Source organism: Oculina patagonica, chromosome 6, assembly GCF_052425735.1.
Source record: "Oculina patagonica isolate OP01 chromosome 6, crgOcupat, whole genome shotgun sequence".
In the NCBI taxonomy this organism is placed as follows: Eukaryota; Metazoa; Cnidaria; class Anthozoa; order Scleractinia; family Oculinidae; genus Oculina; species Oculina patagonica.
Window position 1 is genome coordinate 21,763,187 of NC_135763.1, and position 24,012 is coordinate 21,787,198.

General features: G+C 37.8%; 3 protein-coding genes across 4 annotated transcripts; 1 reads left to right on the plus strand and 2 right to left on the minus strand.

The window, feature by feature from the left end:
* Window positions 1–1,772: 1,772 nt before the first annotated feature.
* LOC144658798 (transmembrane protein 26-like) lies at window positions 1,773–23,866 on the minus strand. 2 transcript variants are annotated; one of them, XM_078519284.1, is made up of 5 exons: window positions 23,585–23,866; window positions 16,952–17,084; window positions 15,717–16,037; window positions 3,798–4,358; window positions 1,773–2,912 (listed from the first exon to the last, which is right to left on the minus strand). In XM_078519284.1, the coding sequence occupies exons 1-4, from the start codon at window positions 23,800–23,802 to the stop codon at window positions 3,834–3,836; spliced, it is 1,197 nt and encodes a 398-aa protein (XP_078375410.1). In that variant the 5' UTR covers window positions 23,803–23,866; the 3' UTR covers window positions 1,773–2,912; window positions 3,798–3,833. The 2 variants fall into 2 exon arrangements, with proteins under 2 accessions (XP_078375410.1, XP_078375409.1); XM_078519283.1 differs by having other exon boundaries at window positions 1,773–4,358.
* On the minus strand, window positions 4,574–5,990 carry LOC144658799 (uncharacterized). Its single transcript, XM_078519286.1, has one exon. It carries the CDS (start codon window positions 5,705–5,707, stop codon window positions 4,700–4,702), a length of 1,008 nt encoding a protein of 335 aa, XP_078375412.1. The 5' UTR covers window positions 5,708–5,990; the 3' UTR covers window positions 4,574–4,699.
* LOC144658800 (uncharacterized) lies at window positions 5,986–7,475 on the plus strand. Its single transcript, XM_078519287.1, has one exon. It carries the CDS (start codon window positions 6,189–6,191, stop codon window positions 7,194–7,196), a length of 1,008 nt encoding a protein of 335 aa, XP_078375413.1. The 5' UTR covers window positions 5,986–6,188; the 3' UTR covers window positions 7,197–7,475.
* Window positions 23,867–24,012: the final 146 nt, after the last annotated feature.

Genomic DNA, 24,012 nt, shown 5'->3' on the forward strand with positions numbered 1-24,012 from the left:
TCTGCAAACTTATATCTTCAGATCGAGCTCTTACAAACTACCAGTAACTCAAGTATTACCTACCATTATTTTTGTTTTTCAGAACATGTATCAAAATAATGGGGTTACAAAATTAGAACTGCAGATTATTTATCTGCAGTTCTTGTGCTGGACACATACTGGTTTGTGTGGAAACACTTGTTTTAGGAAGTATATATTTGAATGTGTGATTGAAATTGACTTACACCACCATTTCTGTGGTGTTTTTTTTTTTTGTAGCTTGCCAGCTCCTCAGGTTGATTTAGAGAAATTTTGAAACATACTTTCACAGATATTCCCAAGGCTGGAAACAATAATTATTATAGACTGCACCCACACAACAGGTTGCTAAAGGGGGAGGGTGGGGGGGGGGGGGGGTCCCAACCATGAATCACAAGCCTATTTTCCATTAAATTACAGATGGCATAAATTTTTTAGACCATTTCACGAATTACGCATTAGTTTTAGCATACATTATCAAAGAAAATGAGCTTTAACTGGTTCGGTAATTTGCCTAGTGGTAAGATTTGATCTCGCAGGTGAGTTCTCGGTGTGAGACAAGTCCTAAAGCACATAAATCGAGCCGATAGAACCCGTCCTCCACATTAAATCAGTCTTTGGATCAGGATTCGTATTGTTTGTCAATTTTGCTTCCCTGCTGTATATTGATTTAGGAGTACGTAATATGTCTTTGGTTTAATTTTCACCATGTTTGGCTGGAATCAGGATTCTAAAAATAAGCAGATCTTGCATCTTACTAGACTGGAAATTCACGGATCACAGCCAGATTTGAGCTGTTTTCGCGTGTCTAATGTTTCCCCCAAATAGCGTGTCACGCATACCGTAGAATTCCGGTTATAAGCCCCCCCCACTTATAAGCCCCCCCGGTTATAGGCCCATCATCCTGAAAACAAAAAAATACATCCGGTTATAAGCCCCCCCGGATATAAGCCCCCCTCTAGCAGATGGCAGTACTGAATAGGGCTAAATGTTGCTTTATTATGTGTTTTTAACTTAAAAACGTATTGTCATCAACACTCCCGTGGCTCGTTTTGAAACGTTTTTGTCATTCCGCTTGGGAGGGGCATGGGGATATTGTTATCAACAAGGGCCCCACTTTGTAATTTGGCATCAGTGACAATATTTTCTGGCCGTTGGGAATATCTGTTGGAGTACAAGTTTCAAAATCTTTGCTAAGCAGTAACCCACCACAGTCACTTCAAATTAACCAGATCGAGGAGCTGGCAAACAACAAAGAACACAACACAGCAACAATGTTAGTCATTTTCATTTATAAAACTTTTAAATTTAAACCTCCTTAAACGAAATTGTTTCATCCCAAACAAACCCTTATAAATTGAGTCTTCTTAATTAACATACTGTGGCTCTCATTGTTAGCTTGGGCTGCCTGTGATTAAAAATTTTGTATCCCCATAGATCCACTTCCCAATTTATCATGCTTTAATACAAGGAAATCATTACATGAACATTAACTACAAGTTGGTAAGGGCACTTAAACGACCATAGCGGGTATACGAAACTGACATTGTGGACAAAGACCCCTTTGTCTGGGCATTTTATATCCACAAGGGGCCAATGCTATGGAACTATCTTAATAAACTTGTTGTTTATACTGTGGCAAGAAATGCCAGATGTCCTTTTTTTGAGTAACCCAACTGACTTACAGTAATCTCAGTCCATAAACTAACAAACAAAAAGAGTGTGGAAAATATTTCACCACCTACAACAACTAATAAAATTAGTACCCTTAATAGTTTTAATGATTACCCAATTGAATAGGAAAATACCCTTAAAGGGTATTTATCATGATCACAAGGTAAAGAAATTCAGGCAGTTAGTTATAGTGTGTGCAAGCACGACAAGTACAAGTATGCATCACATAATGTTCCAAGCCAAAGGGAAGGACATTGCTGCCATAAACAATAATATAAACATACTTCTATTATACAGTGAACAAACCTAGCGATGCACTATAAGACAGAACTATTTACAGTGATTTGCAATCTTTCTGAAACTCACTAAATTATTCAACAATATAGAATAGTTTCTTTTTTAAAAAAAAATCCAATTTCAGTCAGTTTCACTGGCCTTGTTCAGGAAATTCAAAATTAAAAGCAATATTGTGGACTGTGTTAAGGTAGCTTGTAATAGTTATTAAAGTCAAAATTAGATATGCCTGTCTTTGGTGTTCTATCACAGCTATACTAATAATGTTTAGGAAAATATTTTAGTACAAATTTGTGCAAATTTTTAGAAATGAACAAATCAAGTCATTTGAGGTCAAATATACCCTATTTTGGACCTTTTGAGGCTAATTACTCAAAACTACTCAGTGAAAGTTCTTGTTTTAGATATATTTTTATCTAACCAACAAAAAGAAAACATTTTTGCCAATTTTTTAAAAAAATCTGTAGGCAGGATTCGGAGCAACGTTATTTCTTTCATAAATTTAAGGTGGCTTTGAACCCCACATACAGAAATTGTTAGATTGTTTGTTTTGTCCATTGGACAAAAATATATATGAAAAACAAAAACTTTCACCGTCTAGTTTTGAAGATTTTAGCCTCAAAAAGTCAACTATAAGGTATCTTTGACCACTTTAAATGTTGCCATGGTAACGATTTTTGACGTCACGGTGACTTAAATTTATTCACTGGTAAAACCTTTACAAAGTTGTATGAAAAGTTAAACCTCAATATTGTAGTTGTAATAGAATGCCAAAGATGGGAATATATAAACCATTGCGAGCCACCTTAATCCCTTTCAGAAAGATAACAGAAAAAGAAGACTACCGGTACTTTACAAATTAACCCATTGGTGCCTCTGCCATTGGTAACTGCCTTCGATGCTCTTTCCACGTTTGAAGTCTTCACCTTTGACCAAAAAGGAATCACTTATATTCAATTGCTGCACAAGGGAAAAATCTTTCCATTGGTACCCATATCATAGTGATTGGGTTTATGTGGTCGAATTAATGCTTAGAAATTTTTTGAGTGAAAAACTTGAGGAAAAATTGCCTCAACCACCCTTGGCTACTCCATTAATTCCACATTTGATAATAGATGCCTTCTTGAGAATTTTGGAACTGAAAGCAAGCTCAGTGGAAGGCCAACAACTGCAGCAAAAAGATACAAGAACGAGAAAAAGGAAAAGGGGAAAAATAGAAAACAAAAAGGCTTAAGTACGTGGTTAAGGGCACTTTTTCGACTGAAAACTCAAAATCTCGAAATTTTGATTTGTGCACATGCCCAGACACAAATCTCCTAGAAAAACGATACTTTCTTGCAAATGGATTAAAAATCCCGTTTTGAGTAGTTTGGGGCAGATTTAGCTCACAATTAACTGACCGGAAAATGTCAAAACTGTCCAAAAATGGGCTTTTTAAAAATCTCCAGGCACCAATCTGTTAAGACGACACTTGACTGAGAGAGTTTTCTTTTTGTGAGCTGGCAGAGTAAGTGAAAACCTACCAAAAGCACAGACGGCTCAGTCAGGTGCACAATAAGAATCCATGCATGCTCTTGCAACCTACAATGTAAAAGAATTTTTACTGTGCTTCCTGGTACAGCCCTGATGTGTAGTTTAATACTAATAATATTAATTACATTCTACTTTGGAAACAACTTGAAGGTAAAATATTTAGCAAAAGAAGAATCTGTGGCTCTTTCTGGCATTGCCAGCAATTGCCATCACTATTGTCATAATCGGAGTTCTCAGGTCTAACCTCAGATGAGTGGTTCTGTCAATGGATATTTTACCTGTGTTTGGGCTCCATTTTTTTGACAGGAAAAACATTATCCTGCTAACTGGATGGCACCTGCTTTTTGAAAGTTCTCACTTAACACTGCTTGTTGGACATTTTGTAGTCTTGACTCCTGTTCCTGATGTTCCACGTCTTCCTCATCTTCGCCACTGCATGTTAGAATACACAATCTATATACAAGGAGGCTTAAAGCAATGGCGTTTTTACAGGTAAAGAAGATGTGCATCTCACTGTATACTTCATATTTGATTATGAGGAGCAGTCGAAGGATCAGAAATGGGCCATCCTGCATGAAGATACCAGTTAAGATGCCAAATATATCACCATGAAGCAGCATTTCCCTCCGAGAGATCTCTTTCACCTCTCCCCGTGCAGTAGTAATTGGGTTTATTTTCTTCTCCTTTTTTTCACCCTTGTATCCTTTTCCACGTAAAACATTCATCTCAGTTTGCCGACGTTTCATCTGTAACCTCTGTATGTATCTCTCTTTAAGATCTTCTTGTTTGCCGTACTTATGAAGACTTATTTTGCGGTTTATTACATCGTCTGGAGAAATCTAGAAGAAAGTATCTCAGGCATCACTCTTAAGGCAACATTTTGATAATTATATAAAGTAACGATAGATGAGAATTTAAAAAAGGTACCGAGCTGGAGATCTGTAGTACAAAAAGAAATTGGCAACTCAATCTACAACCAGTTTCAAAACTGTTGGGACACTCTCCAAGAAATTTCATTTTTCTTCAAAAAGCATGGCCTCCATAGAAAAGGCAAGTAAAAATAAACGATAATAACGAACGACGTTTCGGAGTCGTCATGACACCATTTTCAAGTTCAAAAATGAAAAGAATAAACTGTCAGAAAAAGTTCGCTTAAGATTAACATAATAAATATGCAATGTCACGCAAATAGTTTGGCTCGGATTGAGTCTGATTGGACATTTAGAGATGGTGACAATTCTCTAATTACTAGCATTTCATGCACTAAACAATCAAACTTATTCTTGCACTTCTTGATGACATGAAACTGTTTGTCAAGGTCTTTTGGGACAATACAGTGTTTGTCTCTATAATGCTTGCCAATAGATGATGTTTTGTTCTTGTGCTCGTCCACGCGCTGATGTAAATGCCTCAGTGTGTATCCTACATAACTTGCATCGCACAAGTCGCATTCAAATCTATATACAACACACTGCTGGTTTACAATAGGTGGTTTTTTCTCTTGTACTTTAAGCTTTTGTTCGATTTTGTTGCTAACAAAAACTGGTTGAATGACTGTGCGCGTTTTATGGCTTAGGTCGTTGAGTTGTTTACGTACAAAATTTGCAGAATCCTGATCTTTGAAGGGTAGCACTATTCGAACTGTTGGACTCTCACCAGTGGCTGGTATTGGTTGTCGATCTTCGGTCTTTGAACTAACAAAACAACGGACGGTGGCATTGATGAGCTGTTCCGGATATTTCAGCCGGGAGAACAGTGCTTTCAATCGGTCACATTCTTCGGAAAAATATGTCCAACACGATGATAATCGATATGCACGATCAAGCATGGTTTTGAGGAGCCCTCGTTTATATCGAATATCGACATGGCTCTGATAGTGGAGCAAAAGACCTGTGTTCGTAGGTTTTATGTAAACCTTGGTCTCGATGTTAGGGGCTCTGTTCAGCAGTTGCATACCAAGAAAGGGAAGCACTCGGTCTTTCTCTGTTTCCATGGTGAAATTTACTGATGGATGGCAATTATTGAGGACTTGAAGAAATGTAGCCGCTGATGTTAGGTCTGGCATGATGGTTAAGGTGTCGTCGACGTATCTCTTGTAGAATGAAGGCATTTTACCTTCACGCTCAAGAGTTTCTTCGATGTAACCCATGAAAACGTTGGCCAACAGTGGTCCCAGTGGCGAACCCATGGCGACGCCATCGGTCTGTTCATACAATTGCCCATTGAATTGGAACAGCTGGTCTTTGGTGGATGCTCTGAGGAGGTCTACGAGGTCCGATCTGCTGAGGTTCAAGTGGTGTGTTTCATTGAACCAGTTGTTTGTAAACGCTTTGTCTGCCAGTATCTGTATGGTTTCCTCCAGCGGCACATTGGTAAATAGCGAGGAAACATCATACGACACTAGGACATCACCATCTTTGATCTTTAACTCGCGAATTTCGTTTGCAAACTCAAAGGTGTCGGTTATTGTGTACCGGTTGTAGGACAATGTGCCGCTGGAGGAAACCATACAGATACTGGCAGACAAAGCGTTTACAAACAACTGGTTCAATGAAACACACCACTTGAACCTCAGCAGATCGGACCTCGTAGACCTCCTCAGAGCATCCACCAAAGACCAGCTGTTCCAATTCAATGGGCAATTGTATGAACAGACCGATGGCGTCGCCATGGGTTCGCCACTGGGACCACTGTTGGCCAACGTTTTCATGGGTTACATCGAAGAAACTCTTGAGCGTGAAGGTAAAATGCCTTCATTCTACAAGAGATACGTCGACGACACCTTAACCATCATGCCAGACCTAACATCAGCGGCTACATTTCTTCAAGTCCTCAATAATTGCCATCCATCAGTAAATTTCACCATGGAAACAGAGAAAGACCGAGTGCTTCCCTTTCTTGGTATGCAACTGCTGAACAGAGCCCCTAACATCGAGACCAAGGTTTACATAAAACCTACGAACACAGGTCTTTTGCTCCACTATCAGAGCCATGTCGATATTCGATATAAACGAGGGCTCCTCAAAACCATGCTTGATCGTGCATATCGATTATCATCGTGTTGGACATATTTTTCCGAAGAATGTGACCGATTGAAAGCACTGTTCTCCCGGCTGAAATATCCGGAACAGCTCATCAATGCCACCGTCCGTTGTTTTGTTAGCTCAAAGACCGAAGATCGACAACCAATACCAGCCACTGGTGAGAGTCCAACAGTTCGAATAGTGCTACCCTTCAAAGATCAGGATTCTGCAAATTTTGTACGTAAACAACTCAACGACCTAAGCCATAAAACGCGCACAGTCATTCAACCAGTTTTTGTTAGCAACAAAATCGAACAAAAGCTTAAAGTACAAGAGAAAAAACCACCTATTGTAAACCAGCAGTGTGTTGTATATAGATTTGAATGCGACTTGTGCGATGCAAGTTATGTAGGATACACACTGAGGCATTTACATCAGCGCGTGGACGAGCACAAGAACAAAACATCATCTATTGGCAAGCATTATAGAGACAAACACTGTATTGTCCCAAAAGACCTTGACAAACAGTTTCATGTCATCAAGAAGTGCAAGAATAAGTTTGATTGTTTAGTGCATGAAATGCTAGTAATTAGAGAATTGTCACCATCTCTAAATGTCCAATCAGACTCAATCCGAGCCAAACTATTTGCGTGACATTGCATATTTATTATGTTAATCTTAAGCGAACTTTTTCTGACAGTTTATTCTTTTCATTTTTGAACTTGAAAATGGTGTCATGACGACTCCGAAACGTCGTTCGTTATTATCGTTTATTTTTACTTGCCTATGTATATCAAAACCTTTGCTCCATAGAAAAATAAAAAAAATATTTATATTTATTCTGAACCCCCTTACCCTTTTCAAAGTTGCCGCTGCTTGGGGGTTTGAACGTAATGCTGAACTTCAGACAACAATGATTAGGGGGAGAGAGAGGAGGACACAAGGTATTAATCAATGTCAAAATTTCCAAAATGGCATACATGTAGTTAACCAAGAGTGCCTCAACTTGCTTTGAAACTGATTGTCTGAAAACAACAGTTCTCTTTGTTTCAACACTTCAGACAAAGATCTCGCTAATTAAAAATATGCACCCGTACAAACAAATTGAATTGTCTATATAGTATGGGGCCCAGTTCTCGGCCGGGTCCAGTTCTCGGCCACTTTGTGTTCAACGTGTTTTTTCGCGCCCCAGTTGAATTAAAAGAAAATGTTATTTCCATAAAACGATAGACTGATTCTTGTGCACTAAGTATCTTTAGTTTGATCCTTCGACTCGCTAAAGAAAGCTCACACGTCGAGTTTACGCGGAGCTAGGTGAATTTGTTTTTCCCGAAAACTTGTTTGTTTACGGCTCCTTAAAATTCACGGATGTAGTTAAATTCGTATTTTATCCAAAAGCGTTTACCAAACAAGCTAATTTTTGGCATGTGAAACGTAGCATAATTCAGCTTTCTGCTTAATTAAGTTAACTTTTGGCTGAACCGTTGTATTTTTTGGTCTTAATTTGCTTCGACTTTTGCGTATTTGCCACCGGGGGGGGGGGGGGGGGTACTCGAAAAAGTTTTGTACGGGGAGGCTCCACCCGGAGATCTAACCCTTTACCCTTTTATATACTATTTTGATAGAAAAGTTACCTGAAGTTACTCCTTTTGTATACCTTTTATTGCAAAAAGGCACCCCTTTCATATACCTACACGACATCACATTTACCTAAAACAGGATGTTTTCTTGTCATTTTTATGTAGCGCTTAATAAATTACGATACACGATACAGCCAAAAGTTGCGTCTGCTCGAAATATTTAATGTAAAGGCCTTTTAAGATATCATTATGACAGATTTCCCTACCCTTTCACGTCTTTCATAGCAGGAGGGCATTTTGCATGCGCATGCGTGCAACCGCTGTACAAAGACCGCGTGATCTTGGGAATAAAAATGGCGCGGAAGATTCAAACTTTGTTTTTTGCTTTTTTGTACTGTTTATCGTCACATAATTAAATATAGACGTAAATTTCGCTAAGAAAAAGTGTTTTGTGTGTGGCAAGGCCCTTATAAAGCAGATTTTCTGGCCTGCTTCGGGATCGTTGTTGCAAATAATGGGAAAATATGTGGGACAGGTAGGAAAGCCTTCACCGACAAAAATCAAACAGGCCATAAAAAGAGGAAAACATTTATCCGTGTGCTGGAGTGTGATATATTAGGATCAAAACTTCACATCAAATCAGGTGCTGTAATACAGGCAGAGTACGAGCAATATAACAGCTTGTCGGAAGATTTTTTGCCTAAAGGGACGGCCACCAAAGAAAAGGGTTTTCCCTGAGGGGAAATACATGTTTGGGTGTTCTGCACATGATAATGCAGCTCACTGATGACTCTAAAGCAAAGCCAACTTGCCCTCGACTGGCAAACAGGGTTTCCTGGAACAAGAACTGCAGTTCTTTAAAACACATTTAGGCGACACAGAAGTAAAACAGTCGTTATAACAGAATGAACATCAATCTTAAAGAAATAAACGTTGAATGAAAAATTGAAAATAACATTGTTTATAGTTAAAAAATTTTTCTTAAGACATTTTATACAGCAGTTATTAGAACGTTTCTGAAAAATATATATATCGCTTGTTCGTTTCATGCTATTTTTTGACTGGTGATCAAGGCTAGATTTTGATAAAGGAGCCAAAAATGTACTAATTAACATAGTAAAATGTAAACAAATAGTCTACCAGCAAAGAATTACTATAACACTTTAAAATTAAGACCGATCGCAGTAATTCTTTTCTTGTTCAACAGAATAATTGTGGTGTCATCGAGGAAATAATCACAAACGATAGTTTCTCTGTTAGAATACACCAGCGTGAACATACGTTAAAGAAAGCTAAAAATTTCCACAATTGACCATTTTTTAACGCTACCTTCGCAGCATTAGACGATAGTTTAAGTACTTCAGGCTCCATATATCATCGGTAGACGCTGGAGATCAAGGCTAGATTTTGAGATTTTTGCATTGTGAGAACGATTAATTGTAGTTTTATGACAAATCTGAACAAAATCATGACCACTCGCTCAAACCCGGGATACTTGATTATAACATCGTATAGTTAAAACTGCTGTTTTATATTTTAGTACTAAGTAGCCATAGCGCTTTGTCCGTTTAGATCTTCCGGCTATTAAAAACATGGGCAAGGTATTTAGGTTCTCGACATTCAGTGATCGCCATTTTGTCCACGTGTAATGTTTAATACACATAACCAAAGTCGATCAGAAAAACAGCACGCCGACACCACACTTTGCTTCTTGTTGTCAAAAGATAAAGCAAGTCCTGACTCTTAGTATTGTATACATCAAATAAAAGTTAAAACAAGTTTTATTTTGAGCTAGAAATTAGGCCATAAATTGTGGAAAATATGTAAACAATCAATAGCAGAACTTCTCTGCACTAGTCCATATCGACGCATGCGCACGCAAAATGCCCTCCTGCTCCCTTTCATATACCAAAACCTGTGAAATCCCTACCCTTTTATATACCTGGAGCCTGAAAAAGGTACCCCTTTCGGGCGGAGCCTCCCCGTATAGGCCATTATAGGGAGTACCCCCTCCGGGATTTGCCAGTTCTCGGCCACCCTGCTTGCTATCACAGCGTAGCGCTTTGGTTTTTAATATAATTCAGGGACCGCGGAGACCATTTTAAAGTGGTAGGGCTAAAAAGCGGGCTAAGACAAGCAAGAATTAGGGGTCACTGTTCCGCCATTTATTATGTAAAAATTCATAGTGGAGCTCCTGCACGCGCCTCCGGCGTCCCTTCGGCGCGCGCGAGCGGATGATCCATAAGTAAGCAAATGGTTACCCATCGAATCGAACAATTTCGCCTGCCATACGGTACGCGCCAGAAAAATTTAAATTAGCCAATCAGAAGCCGGTTGCGGGGTAAAACTGAGTTTTCCTACGTCACTAACGTTTTACGCTCTCTGATTGGTTGTGGTGAACGAGGAAAACACAGAGAAATTACATGAAGTGAAGCGCGAAAATTCTGAGTTCACAGTCTTTTTCAACGAAGTGCAGCGCTCGACACGACTGATTTTAGTTAGTGTGCGATGCTGTTCGTGTCTGACTTGCTGGAATGGCGATCGCTGGGTGAGATTCATGTTGCTTTTGAAGACTCCGATTGGACTCAACATCGAGGATTCAAGCACATTTTAACGAGGAAGCGAACATCATTCCCTTTCTCCTCCACCTCATTTAAAAGTTTGATCCCCTGTTATGTACACAGCTCTAACCAGCTTTGAGTAGAGTGCTACTGTGGAGATTGTTCATTTCGCAGCTGTAGTTCAGGTCATGGATAGTAAATTAAAAGGACATGCTGAAGTCTGGATTTTCAAGGTTAAGGGCCTTCGCTAGATTTGGATGCCTTTCAACCCGTTGTAGCATTTCGGGTAGACAGGTCTTGTCAGGTAGAAACTGTAGTGTAGAAACTTTGTTTTGTGTGATTTGTAAAGTGGTATCTTGAGTGTATTAAATTATTACAGAATTACAAAATCTGTTTTGTTTTTGTGACTGTAAACTAAGCTTATAAACTTATGTATTATTGAAATTCTAACTTTAGGAAGTGATAAATCTTTAAGAGTGAAATTTACTAAATTAAACTTTTTAAATCAACTTTTCAATTGTTGAATTTCAACTAGAGTCAGGCTTCTCCAATTTAAGGATTGTAATAATTTTTCTGTGAACTGCTATGTTTTGTCTCATTTTATTTGGCAAGAGCTTTTAATTTTGTTTAGGACTATAAATCTAAAGATTCATTCTCATTAAATACTAGGAAATCCTTATTAAGGGACTGTTAAATTTAAGTATAAAATTAATATCACTTCAATTTTAATACAAGAGTTGACTATAATAATTTGAATTTTGTCTTTCAGGGTTTGTTTTGTTTGTTTCTATTTATAGAATTAGATTTTCAGGCGTGTTAAGACCCTAATACAAACCAAAAAAGTTTTCATCTTAAGTGGATAACATCTTGTGTAGATCCATTTTTAAAAAAAATAAGAATAGCCTTGCCATTGTCCTTGTAAAGGATGTAATCCAGTTGCAAAAAGCTTAAATTAATGATTTCAGAATTTGTAGTTCTGTAAGTTGATAGTGGCTATTTATATGACTTCAGAAACCCTAATGTGAAGAGCTGTTAACAATCATTGATTGTGAGATTAATGTGCCAATATTTGGTGGTTTTCTTGGTTAATAGATTATGAGCACTTCAGTGCTACTTTATCAGAAACAGGTGCAATATTTTGGGGTTGTAATTGATAAGCACTGTTAAAACAATGCTGATCACTGAATTTTATACCCGGGATTTTATCTTAGTTGAAAAAGCAAAAAACTGTCTTTGCTATTGCACAGACCCTGGTCCCTTGATAGTACGCCATAAATTTTATTTTTAAACGGTATTAATATTTTTTATCAAGGTGTTCTGATACATTAAGGAAACAGCCACTGTTTAAGGTCTATTCATTCTCTTACCTTAGGAGAATCTGATAAGGGCCAGTTTTCTTTGCCAACTTTTTTCCCCTGTGACCTCTCACAACTGGATTCAACTGGTTTTGACTGATACTGACATTGGCTGCCTAATCGTAGTAGTTGACTTTATAATTATAGCACATATTGAAAGCTGTAGATCTTTCAGTAGAAGTTTTATATTTCAAAATAAAATGTATTTACCGGTATTTTCACTTCATTAACTCGGAAAAGAGTTGTAGTGGGGAGTTTCCTCCTTCCTCTTTTTTTTTTTTTTTTTTTTTTTTTTTTTTTTTTTTTTTTATTTTTTTTTTTTTTTTTAATTTTTTTTTTTTTTTTTTTTAAATTTTTTTTTTTTTTTTTTTTTTTTTTTTTTTTTTTTTTTTTTTTTTTTTTTTTTTTTTTTTTTTTTTTTTTTTTTTTTTTTTTTTTTTTTTTTTTTTTTTTTCTTCAGTTGTCCTGCTTGCTATAGAGTTATTGTAACTGCTTTTTCACGCAGAATTTGTACATCGTTTGAAGTCGTTTATTTTTAGATCGACATCTTCATGGATGGACATTTTAGTGATTTCTAGCGGACGAGCAGCGGCTGAAAAAAGACAATTGCAAAATAAAAGATTCCGGGCAGCCGACGACGCGCTAACCAAAAAACTTTTTCGCTGTGAGTTTTTTAACGTTTTGGGATGCGAATAATCAAATGAAACTCAATATCAATGAGACTAGTTCCAGGGCGACAGGAAAAAGGTTCGTGTTGAGCTTTATTTTTATTAACTTTGGAAAAATACACGGCTTTCGAGCCCCCATCGAGTGGCGAAAAACAATGGCAAATCGACATATACTTCATTTAGTCGACAGTGAAGTGTCACTTCATGTTTGAAGCGATGACGTAGGAAAACTCAGTTTTGCCCGCCGCTCGTATTGCGGGCTCAACCTCCGTATGGCAGGCGGGGGTAGCCGCCACCCCTGTACGTACGCACAGATTGGGCCTGGGGACGAAGAGGTTTCCCGCCCATGGCTAAAGAAAAGGAAGGCAAGACAAAATATAGACAACAGGTAAAATTACGGTACTCAGCGACAGTACACAGCAAAACAACTGAGAGGTTTATTATCCAACTTCTCTATTTTGTTTGTCTTTTTTATGCGTGAGTGTATCAAAACCTCAATGCGCCTTAACGCAAAAAAATGTGGCTCTCGTTCAGTCGCTACACGGTTTAAATTTTAATTTTATTGGTCTCTGGTCGTAAAAAGAGCAATTGACGTTACATGTATCTCCTATTGACTGGATGATTCAGACGTTTTAGTTAGATCTAAACGAAGTTTTTTTATATAAAAAAAAAACGAAAAAAAGGGAAGTTATGATATTGAAACGCAGGAACATTTGTTGCACGGTTTTCACTGTGTAGGCTGAATGAAACCGCGAGTAAAAAGGGCGACAGAGAACTTTCTTACCCAATATTTCTCCCACGATGTCCTCAAAAGTCATCTATATTCCGTGAAATGATGGAAAACGAAAATGGTTTACGAGGAGACCCGAAATAATAGCGAATGATATTTATTCTGCGAGTCCAGTTTCCTTGTTTTTGTTGTTTGCTGTTGAATCTGCGGCTGTTATCATCAAGAATGATTGTGTTAAAACGAAGCTAACCACTGCATAGATCAAATCCGCTGAAGAAAGAGACAGGACCCTGATGCAAGCTAACAACCAGTACTGAATTGCTGAGCCTGAATTTATGACAGAAAATTTCATGATGTTTTTTACTTTCTACTTTTTATAGATTCTGTGTGGGCAAGGTTTAGATGTTTTCCATTTAAGTCATTTTTAAATAATTATAACCGGCCCTTTGCCCACTTAGGGCTTATGGCCATAAGTCAGTCAAGTAAATAATTATAAATGGCTAGATCTGCTATATATTATGCTTGCCTTAACCTTTATATTACATTATCCTTTTCATCCGGAGCCTTAAAATATCAACCCAACCGAAGTGGTAGGGCTTAGCCCTACCAGCCCCCCCCCCCCTCCGCGGTCCCTGTAATTTCATCTGCTGTGGCCAAAATGAAAGAAAGCAAATTTTAAAAATAAAGTTCGATTCAATCTCTAAGTTTTGAGCTGACTCTTTTCTTGTCTATTATTTCTACAACACATAACTCTTTCAAGACGTTTTCACTGCAAAATAAACCATCTAAATGCATTGGTCACACAACACAATTCTGAGGTTTTGCCAGAACCTGCACATAGGCAAGCAACTAGGCGCGTTAAAACCCTTCTTTTCTAAAGTAAAACAAAGCCTCATAAAATAATTTGGGATCGACATAGCTTAAATAAGTTTACAGAGTGATTTTATGACTGTGAATATTCATTGAGCCTTTTTATACAGAAAATTACGCACATGCTTTTTGGTGGCCGAGAACTGGGCGTGGGTGGCCGAGAACTGGGCCCACAAACGGAACACTTAATTTTATTATTGCTCGGGCAAATTATGCGTTGACACGCCGAAAGCTTTACACCAAAAAGCTGAATAATGTAGCTAACTCAAGTTCCTGCGGTTCTTCTGAGGTAAGAAATACAAGTTTACGTCAAAAGTGGCAGAGAATTGGGCCCCATACTGTAGTGATTTACATGTAAGCTGTGTTCAAGTTAAACCTGAAACATGTTTACTCTGAACATGTTTCAACCAAACATGTTGCACCTTTGTTAATCTTTGTTCAAACACGTTTTATGCCTGGTTGTGCAATTTATGCGGTTTTCCAGTACTCGCATGAAACATTGTACACTTTGACTGAAGAATGGAGCTTGAAATTACTATTAACATTTCCATTTCCATACTCCATCATCAGTACAAGCAAGATTGTTTGTAAATTTTGGTTTTGCATTGTGCTTGTACCCATTGTCATTAATTATATAATAGTTTAAATTAATTTTGTGGCAATGTTCTTGCAAATATTCTGCTTTCTACCCATCATCGATAATTGCCATTGTATCACTTCATCTGCCCATATTTCAACTAAATATTTAGTCTCATAGTAGGCCCAATTTTTGTTCCTTTGGGCACTCACCTCCTCTCCGGATGTCTGCCACTTTTAATGTGTTTGCTTTGATCAAGATCGAAACTCTCCTAGAAATTGCATTAACGAGGCCCTGCCAGGGTAAATTCCGACAAGTGACATGGCCCAAAAAGTAACGACAGCCCTTATGGAAAAACTTAAATTCCGACAAGGAAAAGCAATTTTCCTTCAACTTAATTACAGACAACGACATGACCAGCAATAAAACAGCGACACAGAACATTTTTTATTTTAGACAAGCGACACAGGAACCCCCCTGGCAGGGCCTCATTAACTTTCAAAAATCATGCCATCCTTAAAAAACTAAACAATTTTTATTCTGAATTCCCCTTCCCCTTTCAAAGTTGCTTCTTAAAGGTTTGAATGTAATACCTACAGAAACTGTACTTCAGCAACACTGGGCAGATCAGGGGGAGGAATACGAGGTATCAAATTATGTGAAAATGACTTAAATGGCATTTTTAGCCAAGAGTACATCTCAACTCTTTTTGAAACTGGTTGTAGATCATATCATGTCAGTGAGCCCATGCAGTAGTGTCCAACCTGCTTCAGTGAATTTTTTTTCCCTGGGGTGCAGCATACAAAAAGGTACTAGGAACATATGTGACATACCTTGTTGTTTGTGATGCGAATCTGATTGTTCTTTCCAGTTGTGGCTGTGGTGACAAGACAGAACTGCAGTAAGCTCCAGGTATACACACCTAGCACAGCAAGTGTCACCTGTTCCTGTGTTTCCACAACTTCTTCTTGAAGAACTTCAAATAATTCAAGGATGTCTGCTGCAGTGCCAACATAACCCAGTAAAAGGGCAGAAAGCTGGTCACGGGTGATCTCACCTCTCGGCAGAAGCCATCTTCCTATGATTATTCCAATAATCAGACCCAATTCGCATATCTGTTTAGCCAGTGTTTGTGAATCCACATTCCCAAAGCACTGCAAATTGAAAAAAGTAAGCACTGTTTTGTCAGATTTCAGTCAAAATCAAACACTTGAAAGTAGCCTAAGAAATTGTGAAAAAGCTCAACATTGAGTTTCACCCTCATTCATATATGTTTCATGTTTTTCGAATTCTGTTAACTCTACCTGCTTCTAGTAGTTTGGATATAGTATACGGAGCATTAAATATTTGTTAAAAGAATGAGTGATAATAAACTCATCGCCAATAGTGTGGGGATGGTGCCTGAAACTATGTGGGAGCTGCCAGCAATTGCGAATGGTAACCATGACAACCCTGGGAGTGGCAACCACCAGGCACCATCACACTGAGAGGAAAAAAAATCAGTGAAAGGCAAAGGCTAAATACTTACTGGTATTTACTTATGGGAAAGGGTGGGTGGGAACAAAATGCCGAAATGGCAGAACTTTCTCAAAAGACAATGCAAGCGAAATGCTTGACTTTCACAGGAGAGCTGTAAATTTACTGAAGCCCCCTGCAGTACGGGCTAAAGTTCAATTCAGAGCTAAAACCAGTGTGACGTCATTGTCACATAATATTCACTTTGATCTCTAAAAAAATGATATAATTTGTAGTTGTTAGTGTATGTTATATCTTTGTTTTGATGGATGTGTAATTGAAATGAAGCTGTTGAGGTTTGGGAGATTCAATTTGGAAGGTGCTCCTACATAAGGATGGCTGAAGTCACTAAACATATAGGTGGCCACTAAATAAGGGTATTATAGTATGGGTCGCCACTTGATAGGTGGCTGCTTAATAGAGGTTCAACTGTATATGTGTACAATTTATGTATTGGGATTTGTAGTTTTCTGTGTATGTTATATATATGTATTATTAATAATAATTGTAATTACTCTTCAGACTAAAATAAAAATGCAGTTAAACCACTTACCCCTGAGTTAATTTCTTGAGTTGATGCAACTGTAGTCTGATTTCGATTAACACGTTTATCTAAAAGGTCTAGTTCTACAATCCATATGATTGGAATCATGGTAGACATGTAGAAGAAACAACTTGGCCAAAAACTGTTCACAAAACAAAGAACAATCAAATTAACACAAACTACATTGGCTGTGGTTACACCAGGTCTACTTACCTAGAGAAATATCAATTTTGCCTACAGAAAGTGGGTTTTTCACAGGTAACCAATTCTACCTAGTTTCGCCAGGGAAACCTTGGGCACTTTCCTTTTGTATGGAAAACCCGGTTGTTCCAGTGGTTGAACAAATGGAACAGACTTTTTCCCTGGAAATTTTTCAGAAAAAGTGGAATTAACCAGTTCTGCTTATTTGCAATGATGTTCCATTTGTCAAACAATTCTCACCAAAAAATTATTCCATGTAAATGGAAAGTGCCCCTTGTATTTCCCCAGCTAGGTAAAATGGCCTTGTATAACCTGACCCATGTATGGTTGTTAACTTTCCCCATGTAAGCTCCCAATGAGAACTAATGAGTTTTGGACAGTAGACATGTAGTGTGATCTGCTAATTAACCTTTGAAATGCCAAGCACAACCTGTGTGTGTGTGAGATCAATGAAGATGGATTCTAATAAACCAAGCTTGTTTATCAGTAAAATGCTTGGGATTGGTACATGTTTTCTTTGATTGACTTAATTTCCATTAAGTCATGTTTATTTCCGTGACTTATAGAAACTCAAGTCATGCATATGCAAGTTTAGTATTTCTTGCATAATTGAGTTAATCACTGTACCCCTTAAATTCTCTATGCATGTGTAACCTTAACAGTGTAGGCAAGAAAACCCTAGCTTATTTTATACAAAGTGTTCAGGAGAACTGTATACAACAAATTTAAAAAACCATGATGGTGACCATTGTTTAGCATTATTTTTTGTAGATCCACCATGAGATAAGATCAGTGACAGGAAGCTGGTGTTGAAGGGCCACTCATGCATATACTTTAGATCAAATGCAAAAATGGTTGTCATTCATTTCTCTTGTCTGCTCAAGTTTCTGAAAATGCTGATGGCGACACTTGAAAATATGTGGAATATAATATGCCACAATTAGAAGTTTCTAATCATGTACGTATCTGTACATCCTGCCTTAAGCCTCATTTTCGAGTTTTTGGCCATATAAATGACCCTGTAACTCCCCACTCAATAAAATAAGCTTGAAACTTAATCAAACACTGATTTACTTTGACCTGATCTTTAAGTTAAAAGTAATCTAATTTTGTTGACAAATGATTCTTCTGGGAACTGAAATTTAACAGCAGCCATATTTGCATAATTTGGGTCATGGAATTTTTTCTGAACAGATGACTGTTGAAAGCAAATTGTTCAATTTTTTAGTCACATTTTTTTATGCACCCATGCCGCCATAATTCATAGCCAGCTATTCAAAAATTTTCTTTAGCTGTTTAATCATTAGAAAGTTCTCATTTGCTCAAAAATTTTCTAGCGATTTAGCCATTTAACTTGGAATCATGGCAGAAATTACCTCTGTAAATGGGCATTGAAGGGAACCACCACCCTTACGACAAGTTGATGATTTCAAATTTTACAGGACAAGGGAGAAAGAGTGTTATAAATCTGCGAGCCAGCGAGCCATGCGAGCCACGGTGCGAGCCATGCGAGCCACGCGAGTCATAAATCTGCGAGCCAGCGAGCCATGCGAGCCACGGTGCGAGCCATGCGAGCCACGCGAGTCATGCGAGCCACGCGAGTCATGCGAGTCACGCGAGTCATGCGAGCCACAGTATAAATGTTAAGAATTTTTATTTCTTACATTTACATTTTCCAAGTAAAAAGACAAATATAAACATGAAAAAAGGATCGGAATCGAACTGTTCACGGTCCTTGATTATTCCGTGCCACCATCTTGCCTCCTAAACGCGAGAGAAAACTGGGGAGAGTGCAAAATTACCGAGAGTAGGGGTGCACGTTACTAATAACGTGGAGGTGGAGGAGCTAATTCCCCCCCCCCCCCCACCAATACTTACGAGAATCTTGCACTCTCTCTAGTTTGCGACAGTCAGCGTACTGTCAGTGTTCTGGTAAATTTGATTCACTAAAGAGCAAACCTGTTAAAATAACGCGATTTACTTACCATTCTTGTCGCAAATACACGAAGTTCGAACTGAATTGCGCTGTTCTCGTTTTTTCTTGAATGAATTTCCACGTGGATAGCAATGAGTGACAGCTGTCATAGGATACCCATTCGAGTAGCGGAGCGGTGGGGCCGTATGTTTCATTCTCGCAGAATAAAAAAGTTGTCTTGAACTTGAATAAATTTTATCGAATTGTTTTCAATAATTTTGGTAGATATTGAGCGATTTTAATAGAAAAAAATTCTTAAAATAAAGAAAAAAGTACAAGGAAAACATCGCCCATATTCAGCGATCACGAGTATTTCATATTTCGCTCGCCAACAGCGAAACAGAGAGGACCCTGGGAGCGAGGTACCGTGGTACCGTTTATATTCGTACCCAGCGCCCAGCATCAACTCTGTTTACAAGATGGCGGCTAGGCAGTTTACAGCGAAATTCGCAGTTAAAACTCCAAGTATGGGATGTTTTCTGGTGGAATAATCGACCAATGGAAGAAAAATGGAATTACTCACAAATGGCTCACAGACATGGCTCGCATGACTCGCATGGCTCGTACCGTGGCTCGCGTGGCTCGTTGGCTCGCAGATTTGGTAGACCCAGGGAGAAACAACAATATATTTACTAGTTATATATCGGTAAGTGCCAACGAGCGAAATACTCATGTTTGTTCATAAGAACAGATATTGAATGGTTTTTGATACATGTAGAACTATATTTGAAATGACCAAAATGTAGTAAATTGTATTTTAGGTCATGCGAAAAAAGTGCTATTTCTCTGGTGTTCATAAATGACACAGGCTTGATAGCCTTAGTTTCCAGCGCGCGTATTCTTGCGATCGCGCACTCTTTTAAACACACTAAAAAAACGTACACAGATGTCTGCTACGCAGGCTACGTATTTGACAGATTGATAACTCTTGACAAATCTTTAAATTCTTTTCAACGTTAAAATGTCACAAAATGTAGGCAATAAATGAGGTTTAATCACTGTTTTTTAAATACTACACGCGATGGTTATAAATCAAATCCCAAAATCATAACTGCTAAGATGCTTTTTTAAAAAAAAAATTTCAGTAATCAGAGACAGTAATGCACTGGTCAGAATTCAGTCTCGCATGTCAAGTGTCATGTTCAGTTACACAAAACTTGAAAAATTTGAACAGAAAACAAAACTTGAACGGTCAAGGATTATTTGGAGACAAAATTTTATATTCAAGTTAACATTACATTTGCCGTTAGAAGCAAAAAACTTTTGACTTTCTTGTGTATGACATGCAGTAATTTTAGTGAGCGTCGCTTTGTATTTATGATTCTGCCGCCTCGAATGCCTCGCCTCTTGGCTCGGCTGTCTCGTTGGCAATTAATAGCAACAAAAAGAGGAAAAGATTATTGCTTTTAAATTTCCTGTGCACCACTATTTTGGAATTGTTAGGAAGCAAAGCATCTTTTGTGTGAAACAATTGGGCAACCATTTAAAGTCATAAAAGTTAAAATGGCGGCATGCAGGAAATTTAAAAGCAATAATCTTTTCAATTTTTTGTTCTATTAACTGTTATTTCTCACTTTTCCTGTAAAAATAATTTGGAATTTAGGCACTATTTCAAAAAATTCAATATCAACTTGTCATAAGAGTGGAGGTTCCCCAACTGTTTGCCAACTGTCAGGAACCTACTAGACTGTTGGTAAACTGTCAGCAAACTGTACAAGTTGGCTGACAACTTACTGACAGTTAAGTCTCGTATGGGGACTTTTGTTTACAAAGGCTAACTTTCCCCCAAGTGAAATGCATGGGTTATACATGTACATAAAAAACACATTTTCCCTGTTTTTTTTTCTAGGGTAAAATGGTCTCATGTTAGCATGGCTGTTTTTTTAAAGGGTAAACCAGGGACCACTTTTTTACAGTAGCATGACATAAAATATTTCATTTCTGGACACATCAGCGTGAGCACAGTCAAAATACTCTATGGAGCCTCCTTGAGGTGGCTTGATACAGTTTTTTCTGGGCCATACCTACAAATTGCGATTGGCCTTTAAACAATCTTCCTTGACTTGGATTGATATGAAAATCACACCATATACTGGTTTTAGATTGAAGTTTACTTTGATATATATTTTAAGATAATCAATATTTCCAAGGCAACGATAAAAAGAAAACCGCCAAATCAGTAAAACCTGATTTTTGCGTGAATCAGATTTGCCGCTTAAAAACTAATACCAGCATCTTAAACTATGATGTACTGCAAATAAAATATTCAAGAATTGAAAAATTCTGTATGTTTGATTTCGAATTTAAATCGCAAAAATGTTTCAGATTGTACTTTTTGCGTAGCAATAATAAATGAGCCAGGACACAAACGAAGTAGACAAAGTAATCTCAAATAATGCCAAAATGGGTATAAAGTAATCTTTTGAAGTCGTGAAAGTTCTGTTGAGTTTCCACAATGCAATTCTGAGAATTTGTTTTTTTCTTTCGACCATTGTAGTTTTCAGATAATTTTCAGTTTTAAGCACTTTTTGAAAAATCTATAAAATGGCTCAAAAGATTTTTTTTTTTAACTTTCAGCACGGAAGCTCGATTATGTAAAGAATTTTATCTTAAGGTTTTATTGTCATCTGTATAATATCTGTATAATATACTATATATGTTTGAACTTTTAAGAGACAAATATAAATAAATAAATAAATAAATAAATAAATAAATACTGATAATAATAATAATAATAATAATAATATGTGTTTATAGTGGTCATGCACTTAGCTTCATATCTCAACGAGATAGCTAGTTTACAGGCATGCCACTGAAACAGAGGAAACAAATAATTTATAAATGAACATAACAAGGTTAAAAATCCCAACTGGCAGTAGGCAGACCAGTTGGCTATATACAAAGTGTGGTCGAGAATTTGAACTCGGGAAAACCGAGAAACAAATCCAGCTAGTGGCAAGGGCAGGCCTCGAACCGGTGACCTCCGGATTACAACACCAGCGCCTTAAACCACTCGGCCACGCTTGCCTTCTGAAATAAATAGATAAATAAGAACATCGAGAGAGCTTTGACTGTTTATGCCATACCTATGCCAGCCAGTCTAAGTAGTGCGAATTAGGTATAGATAGCCTGCCAGCTCGTGTACGAGTACTACCAGGAGTATTGACAGGAACCCATGACAGGAACCTCTGTTTCACTGTCACTCTCGTCAACAAAAGCAACAACCTCATCATCACTCTCACTATTACACTCATCCACGGGTTTATCTCTGCTTTTGCCATGACAATGATGATGATGACAATAATGATGAAGATGACAATGATGAGGATAACAATGACAAGGCTGCTGATGATGATATTGACAATGATGTTTGTGACTGATGAGATTGACAGTGTTGAGGATAATGACAAAGATGAGTGAAAATGACAATGTTCTACATTTTATGGTCATATCTTTTTCTTTTTTGACCTTAATGGCTTAATTATTTGTTGTGTTGACAAGTGGCAGATATAGCAGGGGGTGCACTGGGTGCATGTGGACCCCTTTCAAACTGGTACAGAAAATTAATTGAACATTGAGGTGCACATTTGTTGTTCAATTTCATAAAACTGTGCACTGAATTACATTGTTTTCTTTTGTATTCATTGATGCAATACAGTTGCACTGCTTAGACTGAGGTTGCATTAAATGTTTCCATTTTAGATGTTTTACTTTCTATACTGTATCGAAACATTACATCTACAGGCCAGGCACACTACTTGAAAAACTTCAAAATAGGTACTATTAATAGTCTCTCAGAATAATAGAGATTCCCTTGTTGCTCACAATCCTTAAAAGAAGCTGCTGTACATATCATCATAAGCATCCCCCCAGGAGATATTTAAAAAAATTTCATATCCCCCCTTTTTTGCTCTAAAAATTCGAGAACCCCCCTAAAATCCTCTGCCCCCCCCCCCCCCCCAGGATAGGATACATAATGACATAATGAATGCAGCCTAAAGTGTAAATGTAATCATTCTTTCTGAATGTGTAGTGACCCTGACAGAAATTAAGTTAGAAATTAAGGATATGTTAGTGCAGTATACAAATCATATAGCTCTAAATTGAAGATTCTACGTACCGTGGATAATGATTGCAGAGATGAGACCCTAAATTATTCCCAATAATTTTGTGAACTCTCTTTGCATTTTCCTTTCCATACTGTACACCCTTTTCACAGTGGACTTTCTTTTGAGCCGGCGAAGTGAACGTCTTTTAGAAAGTCTATTTTAAGCCCGAGAATTTTCTAAAATGAGTACGAAGCTTACTCAAGTTCACTCCTTATCGAATACAATTGGTTCCAAGGTTGAAAATTCCATTCTTACTTTTTAGCTTTTGGAACGTACTAAGGTATGTTCTAAAATGTTAAGCGATGCCTTGCAAAACGAATTAAAGATGAAATACGAAGTGTTGCTATGTAGACTTACTATTTGTATTCTTGTCCTTTGCGAGCAAGTAATGTGTACACCATCTCAAAGAACAACAAAACGATGCCCAGAATGGTGACCCAATACATGGTGTTATTGAAGCAGTGTGCAAGAAGCCACACAGACATAAATCCGTGTATAAAGAACATAACCCGAGTAAGCACTGCGTAGAAAATCGGTCGAAAGTTCCATAACTTCAGCCATATTCCTTTCTCCATGATGGATCGCCTGATTTGAGTGCTTTCTTTTTGTGATGTGGTCTCCCGGAGACAGCTTTCTTACGTCGATCTAATGGAGCGTGACTAATCAAAGCGTGACAACAATCAGCCTCCCTCCCTACCCCCAAGTTTACGTCAAAACAAGCTAACTTTTTACTTTAGCCTCGCTCTCTAAATGCATGGAAAGAGTAATCACCTAAAAACAGTATG